The sequence below is a fragment of the Trichechus manatus genome, unplaced genomic scaffold (assembly GCF_000243295.1).
Source record: "Trichechus manatus latirostris isolate Lorelei unplaced genomic scaffold, TriManLat1.0 scaffold00086, whole genome shotgun sequence".
Lineage (NCBI taxonomy): Eukaryota > Metazoa > Chordata > Mammalia > Sirenia > Trichechidae > Trichechus > Trichechus manatus.
This window is the reverse complement of record NW_004444022.1, coordinates 2,608,720-2,617,715: the sequence shown is the minus strand read 5'-3', so window position 1 is coordinate 2,617,715 and position 8,996 is coordinate 2,608,720. Positions and strand designations below refer to the sequence as shown.

General features: G+C 38.9%; 1 protein-coding gene across 1 annotated transcript in view; it reads left to right on the top strand.

Moving 5' to 3' along the window:
• The first annotated feature begins 358 nt into the window (after positions 1 to 358).
• ZC3H12B (zinc finger CCCH-type containing 12B) overlaps positions 359 to 8,996 on the top strand; it is a 59,645-nt gene continuing 51,007 nt past the window's right edge. The window contains exon 1 of the mRNA XM_004381526.1: positions 359 to 966. Within this exon, the coding sequence (XP_004381583.1) occupies positions 359 to 966 (608 nt within the window). The remainder of the gene's footprint in view (positions 967 to 8,996) is intronic.

Below are 8,996 nucleotides of genomic sequence, written 5' to 3'. Positions count from 1 at the left end.
TGATTTGTGTGTGTGTGTTGTGGGAACATTATTTCTATTACTGACATTTTTATGTCTAGAATTATTAGAGAATTATAGACATGATATATTTTTAATGTAAAGTTGAGTCCATTCTAAGAAGAAAAACCAAATACCAAAGAATCTGTAGTTTCTTAGAAAGAAACCTCTGTATTCTAAATTCTTTTCCAGAATTTTACTAAACATGATTGTGGCGTGTGTGTTTATTTCTAGGAGTTGGGAACATCTGAACAGATCAAGCCAAACAGACAAACTCTTGCACTATCACTACCACCACATTTTATCCAGCAGGCTAAAAAGTGAAAGAGCTGATTAGACATCAGACAGCCCACTTAACGGGATGACGGCCACGGCTCTGGTGGAGACATCAAAAATGAAGAAGAGTGCCTCCAAGGAAGAGAAGCAGCAGCCTAAGCAGGACAGCACCGAGCAGGGCAATGCTGATTCTGAAGAGTGGACAAGCTCTGAGAGTGACCCAGAACAGATGAGCTTTAAGAGCAGCAGCAACAACAACAGCTGCCAACCTCGGAATGTTCATTTGAAGAAAAAGGAGATCCCCTCCAAGCCACATCACCAGCTCTGTCGATCACCCTGCCTGGATCGTCCAAGCTTCTCCCAGAGCAGCATTCTAAAGGATGGGAAGCTTGACCTGGAAAAGGAATACCAAGCCAAGATAGACTTTGCTCTAAAGCTGGGATATACAGAGGAGCAGATTCAATCAGTGCTGAACAAGCTGGGCCCAGAATCACTTATTAATGATGTATTGGCAGAGCTTGTCAGACTCGGGAACAAAGGTGATTCAGAAGGACAGATTAATTTGAGTCTGTTAGTGCCTCATGGACCCAGCTCCAGAGAGATTGCATGTCCTGAACTATCTCTTGAAGATGAAATAGACAATAGTGACAATTTGAGACCAGTTGTCATCGACGGAAGCAATGTGGCAATGAGGTAAGTCTGGTATATTTTTTCTCTTTTAAAAAAAAAAAAAACTTCCTGAAACACATGGAAATTGTGTTTCTTTGCAAAACACTATAAGATTTCCTTGGTCGTTGTCAGTGACTTGTGCCCCTGTAGGTGGACCAAACCAAAAAACCAACCCCACTGCCATCTAGTCAATGCTGACTCGTAGCTACCCCATAGAGTTTTCAAGGCTGTAAATCTCTACGGAAGCAGACTGCCACATCTTTCTCCCACGGAGCCGCTGGTGGTTTCAAATGTAGGTGGACAGAGGCTAAAATGATCCTGCGTTTGCCTTCTCTCTCTCCTTTGAAGTTGTTGCCGGTTTGTTTTCAGGTGTTCTGAAAGCAGCTTAGATATCAATGATGTTTACGAGGTGACATAACCATTCAGCTTTTGCTCCTCTTATGGTCCTCTCTCTCATACTTACTTGGCTAGTCTAATCATCCTGAAATGCAGCTTTTCATAATATCACTTGGATGATACTTAGGAACTTGCAGTAACTCCCAATTGCTATTCTACCAATTTTGTACCTATCTGCCTAAGTTTAAGGCTCTTTTGATCATATTTCTCACACATATTGCATTTATGTCACTCTCTTTAATAGTTTCCATATAATTATGTTGTTTATGTCATTTCCCAACCCAGAAAATATGATGTTATCTTCATAACCTTCAAGATACACCACCTCCACAAGGACTTCCCTGATTTTTACTGTCTCTGAGCTTCAGTAACTGTAGTAGGCTGAATAATGTCCCCCCAAAGATGTCCACATCCTAATCTCCAGAACCTGTGAACATGTTACCTTACCTGGTAAAAGGAACTTCGCAGATGTGATTAAGGTTAGGATTTTTAAATGAGGGAGACTATTTTGGATTATCTAGGTGGGTCCAATGTAATCACAAGAGATAAGTAGCATCAGAGGAAGTAGTAGGAGAGATGACAACAGAAGCAAGAAGCTGTAGTGACGTGAAAAAGGAGCTATGAGCCAAGGAATGTAGGCAGCCTCTAGAAGCTGAAAAAGGCAAGGAAACAGATTCTCCCCTGAAGCCCCCAGAAGGAATGTAACCTTGCCAACAACTTGATTTTAGACTTCTGACCTCCAGAACTGTAAGAGAATAAATTTTGTGTTATTTTAAGCCACTAAATTTGTGGTAATTTGTTACAGCAGCAATAGGAAACTAATACAGTACAAATAATGCCTTTGTACTTTATTCCATACTCTTTCATATAATTTTTTATTTCGTGTCAGAGAGCCTTAGGAATCCCTTCTTTTAATTCACTGAGTTGCCTTGTCTTAAACATTCTCAGTGATCAGGACCTCGCTTTCTATGGAGTCCACCATTGCTTGATGGAGTCACTGGAATCCTTAGACTTTAAGCAATCAGAATAAAGTAAAAAGCCTTAGACTAGCAAGGTTTTGATTTGATTATCTCATTGTCTTTGAGGACAGGGACCTTGTTTTATGCTTCCCTTCTTTCCCCACAGCACATAGCATGGTATTAGGTGCACCCACAGAGACACCAGGTAAAAGGGATGGGGGTAAGTCTTATGAACCATACCATTGCTGATATGCAGAGTTTGCCTAGCAGGCTATCTGGAGGTACATTTTAATATATAGCCCTGTTTATCAATACTATCTATGCCTTGGCAGGCAGAAGCCAATTCCTGGCCACTTTAGAGAACAATACATAGCAGAAGGTGAAACAGCTGCTCCTGTGGCTCAGGAGGAAGGTCAAGTTCAGGAGAGGGGCACTCTAACACCACTCTTCTCTGGCAGCCTCTTCATGGGGTCGCTATGGCCGAGCCTACGGAAGCTAAGATGGGGAACTGGACACTCTGACCTTTTAAGGAAACTAGCTCTTGTTGTTTGGGTTTGCAGTGTTAGGAAATTATTTGCAAGACAAGGTTTTCACTTGTGTCACAGAGGGAACTGCAGCTACTGCCTCTTCCAAAGCACAGAATCAAGAAATGAGACAGTTAAATATATATATATATATATATATCCCTGTTTAATCCTCACAGCAACCTTAATTTACAGATAAGAAAACAAACTCAGCAAGGCTAATTGACTTCCCTGAGGTTACATAGCTAGTAAAAAAGTTACGACTTGAACTTAAGTCTTCTGGCTTCAAATGAATGAAATGAAACTAACATTTAAATAAATACCTACTCTTCATGCCAGGTACTTATGCAAGTGTAATTCAGTCCTCACTGAAGACCTTACAAGAATAGACTGATTAGCCTCACTTTTGCAGGTGAGGAGACTCCAGAAAGGTTGAGTTCCCTAATTGCCCAAGGTTACACAGGTAATAAACGACAAAGCTTGGATTCAACCCTGAATCTGACTCCAATGCTCTTTAACAATATCATGCAATATTATGTGGCTATTAGTATTATTAAGAATATTTGACATCTTTCTTAGTAGCAAAGAATACATTTATAGATTTCCTTTTTCAAAACTTTTAAAATCATTACTGCATCATCACAAAGTAGGTAAAACAGGTTAGACATCTTTCCTGTTTTAATGAGGGGGACTAGAAGCATACTAACAAGAAAATTAAATGTTCTGCATACAATACTATACAGCAATCAGAATGAAGCAGTGAGCCAGTGAAAGACAGAGGGTGATTTCAATGTTCAAAGGGCCAAAGATATCTCTGCTCCCTTCCTAATCTGCATAAGCTAGAGTGATTCTTGAGGAAAAAGGAGTATTGGATATTCCCAACTCAATCTCTTACCAGACAAGACACCCTAGATTGGACCAGTTTCCCAAGGCCTTCTTTAAGGACTGTGTGTTTTAGAGATGGGGATGAGAAGAGCCCAGGACTTCTGTAGGGACTTTGACTTTGTGGTGATGATACAGGATTTTCCTTGTTTTTTAACTTCTGCTCAAGGATCTCTGATTATGAAAGACACTCTCTATGGTTCTTTTCAATTATAAGGAATAATAAATAGGTTACTTACTAAGGTAATTAGTTTCAAAATATCTAGTCTGTGTCAGTAGCAAACTGTCACACAGGAAGCTCAACTTTTGTCTCCTGTATAAGTTGTTTTACTAAATAGAAGGTACCTCACATGATCTAAATAAAGCAAAAAAATCAACCTTATATTTAGGAGTATATTAAAATAATGCATAGTGAATCGCGTTAAGGATAGGGTTGCACAGATGATTATTGTAATTGCCGTCAGTGAGTTGTACACCTATAAAAGTTGAATTGGCAAAAGTTCCCTGATAGATACATTTACAACAATGCCAAAAAAAAGGGTAGCTGCTGAGGTTGCTTATGTACAACCAAACATCTCATGGGATTTGGTTTTTTGGTTTGGAGGTTTAGGGTTATGGTTTCATGGGACATCCCAGCTAATTGGCTTAATAAGGTGTTTAGTGCCTCTGTTCTACCTCCTAGTTCTTTGCATAGTGCCTGGGGTCTTAAACACTTGCAAGTGGACATCCAAGACACAGCAATTTGTCTCTATTCAGCTAGAGCAACAGAGAAAGAAGGAGAGTAAGAAATATGAGGAAGATATGGAATATGTGGCTAATTGCCTCCATGAACAACTGCCTCCTTTGCCATGAGACCAGAAGAACTGGATGGTGCCCGGCTGCCATTACTGAACATTTTGATCAAAGATTCCATAGAAGAATCCTGATCAGAAGAGGGAAAATGCAGATCAGAATTTCAAATTCGCATGGGCTCTAGACTTTCTGGAGCCATGGAGGGTGGATGAACTCATGAAACTATTACCCTGAGATAATGTTGAAACCTTAAATCAAAACTATCCCCTGAAGTCATTTTAAAACCAAACAATAGCTTAGCTTAACTAGTAATAAGTCTGCCTTGAGCATTATGCTCTTTTAAGAACTATCTATGTTGGACCAATTTGACAACAGCAACTCAAAAGATTAGATAGGAACCTTAGAGGGTGGTGAGTTTATGCTAATGAGGGAGGAACAACTCAGAAAAGAAGGGTGAGAATGGTTACATGACTCGAAGAATGTACTCAGTGTCACTAAATTACACATGTAGAAACTGTTGAATTGGTGTATGTTTTGCTGTGTATATTTTCAACAGTAACAACAAAATAAATAAAATTTAGAAGAAAAAAAAGAACTCATGTGACAACTAGAACAATGTTGACACACTGTGAAAAATGTAATCAATGTCACTGAATAATTTGTGTAGAAAATTTTTTTTAATGCGAACCTAATTTACTGTGTACATTCTCACCGAAAACACAATAAAATATTATTTAAAAAAATGTTTAGTGGACCACATGATTTTTTTTTATTGCCAGCTGTGTCCTTGTTAGCATCTCTTCCCTTGTTTTGTCTGACTAGGTAATTTTCTTATGAGTCCTATTTATCTGCTCTCACATTTCCTGTAGTCAAAGTTCAGAGCTACAGTGCTGCTTATGAAATTATTCTTGCTGTTAATCTAATTTTGGTTTGTTTTCCCCATTGGTTACCTGTAACTTTACAGGAGATTGGTATTTCCTAGACAGACTACATGTTAACATCTGTTATTCCTCAGCATGTTGGATGAGCCTGCCATGAAATCATACCTTGTTTGTCACTGATGGCATTTGCTTAACATTTGCAGTAGTGGTGTACCTATGATTCACATACTAATATGTGATAAAATACTAAAGGATACATTCATTCTGAGAGCTGTCTTCTTTGGGGAAAAAATCCATTTCAAGGAATTAAGGCTTTCAAATGTAAATACCACCATATTCTTTGTATAGTCTGGGAGAAACCCAAAGTTTGAATCCTAGTAACAAAAATGCACAGGGAGAGGCCAGTAACCCATCAGCTAGGCAGAATTTGGCTTGGGAATTTGTTTTATGATATTTTCCAAGCCAGTTTACAGGAAAAAGTGGGCTGTAGTGTCATCAAGACATTATTTTCTTTGTATTGTTTATTGTTGTAGTTTCAATGAAGTTTATATTTCAAGTTAGTCTCCCATACAAAAATTTATACATACCTTGTTATGTGACCCTAATTGCTCTCCCCATACTGTGACAGCACTCTCCTCCTTTCCACCCCTGATTCCCCATGTCCATTCAACCAGCTTCTAACCCTCTCTGCCTTCCCATCTCACCTCCGGACAGATGCTGCCGTTTGGTCTCCTGTATCTACTTGAGCCAAGAGGCACACTCCTCACGAGTATCACTTTATGTCCCACAGTCCAGTACAATCCCTGTGTGAAGAGTTGGCCTCAGAAATTGTTATACTTCTGGGATGATAGAGAATCCTGGGACAATGCTTTACAGGGTTCCTCCAGTCTCATTCAGAACACTAAGTCTGGTCTTCTTACTAGAATTTGAGTTCTGCACCCTACTTTTCTCCTGCTCCATCAAGGACTCTCTGTTGTGTTCCCTGTCAGGGTGGTCATTTGTGGTAGCTGGGCACCATCTAGTTCTTCTGGTCTCAGGCCGATGAAGTCTCTGGTTTATGTGGCCCTTTCTGTCTCTTGGGCTAATACTTTCCTTGTGTCTTTGATGTTCATCATTCTCCTTTACTCCAGGTGGGTTGGGACGAATCGATGCATATTAGATGGCAGCTTGCAAGCTTTTAAGACCCTAGACACCACTCACCAAAGTAGGATGCAGAACATTTTCTTAATAAGCTTTGTTATGCCAATTGACCTAGATGTTCCCTGAAAGCATGGTCCCCAGACCCCTATCCCTGCTACTCTGTCCCTCAAAGTGTTTGATTATATTCAGGAAACTTCTTAGCTTTGGTTTAGTCCAGTTGTGCTGACTTCCCCTGTAGTGTGTGCTGTCCTTCCCTTCACCTAAGATAATTCTTATCTACTATCTAGTTAGTAAATAACCCTCAACCTCCCTCCCCACCCTCGTAACTATCAAAGAATGTTCTCTTCTGTGTTTAAACCTTTTCTTGAGTTCTCATAATAGTGGTCTTATACAATATTTGTCCCTCTGTGACTGACTAAATTCACTCAGCATAATGCCCTCCAGATTCCTCCATGTTATAAGATGTTTCACGGCTTCATCATTATACTTTATCATTGCATAGTATTCCATTGTGTGGCTATACCATAATTTGTTTATCCATTCATCCGTTGATGGGCACCTAGGTTGTTTCTATCTTTTTGTTACTATGAACATTGCTGCAATGAACATGGGTGTGCATATATCTATTCGTGTGATGGCTCTTATTTCTCTAGGATATATTCCAACGAGTGGGATTGCTAGATTGTATGGTACTTCTATTTCTATTTTTAAGGAAGCTCCAAATCAATTTCCCAAGTGGTTGTACCATTTACATTCCCACCAACAGTGTATAAGTGTTCCAGTCTCTCCACAACCTCTCCAACATTTATTATTTTGTATTTTTTGGATTAATGCTAGCCTTGTTGGGGTAAGATGATATCTCACTGTAGTTTTGATATGCAGTTCTCTAATGGCAATGATTGTGAGCATTTCTTCATGTGTCTCTTAGCCGCCTGAATATCTTCTTTGGCGAAGTGCCTGTTCATATCCTTTGCACATTTTTTAATTGGGTTATTTGTCTTTGTGTTGTGGAGGTGTTGCAGTATCTTGTAGATTTTAGAGATTAGACACTGATCAGATTTATCATAGCCAAAAATTTTTCCCAGTCTGTAGGTTGTCTTTTTACTCTTTTGGTAAAGTCTTTTAATGAGCATAAGTGTTTGATTTCTAGGAGCTCCCAGTTATCTAGTTTCTCTTATGGTGCTTGTGCATTGTTACTTATGATTCATATTCTGTTTATGCCATGTATGAGGGCTCCTGGCATTGTCCCTACTTTTTCTTCCATGATCTTTGTCATTTTCGATTTTATATTTAGGTCTTTGATCCATTTTCAATTAGTTTTTGTGCATGGTGTGAGGTATGGGTCTTGTTTCATTTTTTTGCAGATGGATATCCAGTTATACCAGCACCATTTGTTAAAGAGACTGTCTTTTCCCCAATTAACAGACTTTGGTCCTTTGTCAAATATCAGCTGCTCATTGGTGGATGAATTTATGTCTGGATTCTCAATTCTGTTCCATTGGTCTATGTATCTGTTGTTGTACCAGTAAACGGCTGTTATGACTACTGTGGCAGTATAATAGATTCTAAAATCAAGTAGTGTGTGGCCTCCCACTTTGTTCTTCTTCTTCAGTAATGCTTTACTTATCCGGGGATTCTTCCCTTTCCATATGAAGTTGGTGATTTGTTTCTCCATCGCATTAAAAAATGCCGTTGGAATTTGGATCGGGATTGCATTGTATCTGTAGATCGCTTTGGGTAGAATTGACATTTTCACAATGTTGAGTTTTCCTATCCATGAGCAAGCTATGTTTTTCCACTTATGCAGATCTTTTTTGGTTTCTTGCAATAGTGTCTTGTAGTTTTCATTGTATAGGTCTTTTACATCTCTGGTTATATTCATTCCTAACTATTTTATCTTCTTGGGGGCGATTGTAAATGGTATTGATTTGGTGTTTTCCTCTTCAAGGTTCTCTTTGTTGGTGTAAAGGAATTCAACTGACTTTTGCATGTTTATCTTGTATCCTGATACTTTGCTGAAATCTTCTATCCGTTCCAGTAGTTTTCTTGTGGATTCTTTGGGGTTTTCTGTGTATAAGACCATATCATCTGCAAATGGAGATACTTTTACTTCTCCCTTACCAATTTGGATGCCCTTTATTTCCTTCTGTAGCATAATTGCTCTGGCTGGAACCTCCAGCACAATGTTGAATAAGAGTGGTGATAAAGGGCATCCTTCTCTGGTTCCCATTCTCAAGGGGAATGCTTTCAATCCCTCTACATTTAGGATGATGTTGGCTGTTGGCTTTGTATAAATGCCCTTTAATATATTGAGGAATTTCCCTTCTATTCTTATTTTTTTTCTTTTATTTATTGTACTTCAGGTGAAGGTTTACAGAACAAATAATTTCTCATTAAATAGTTGTGCACATATTGTTTATGACATTGCTTAGCAACCTCACGACATGTCAACACTCTCCCTTCTTGACTTTTTTTTTTTT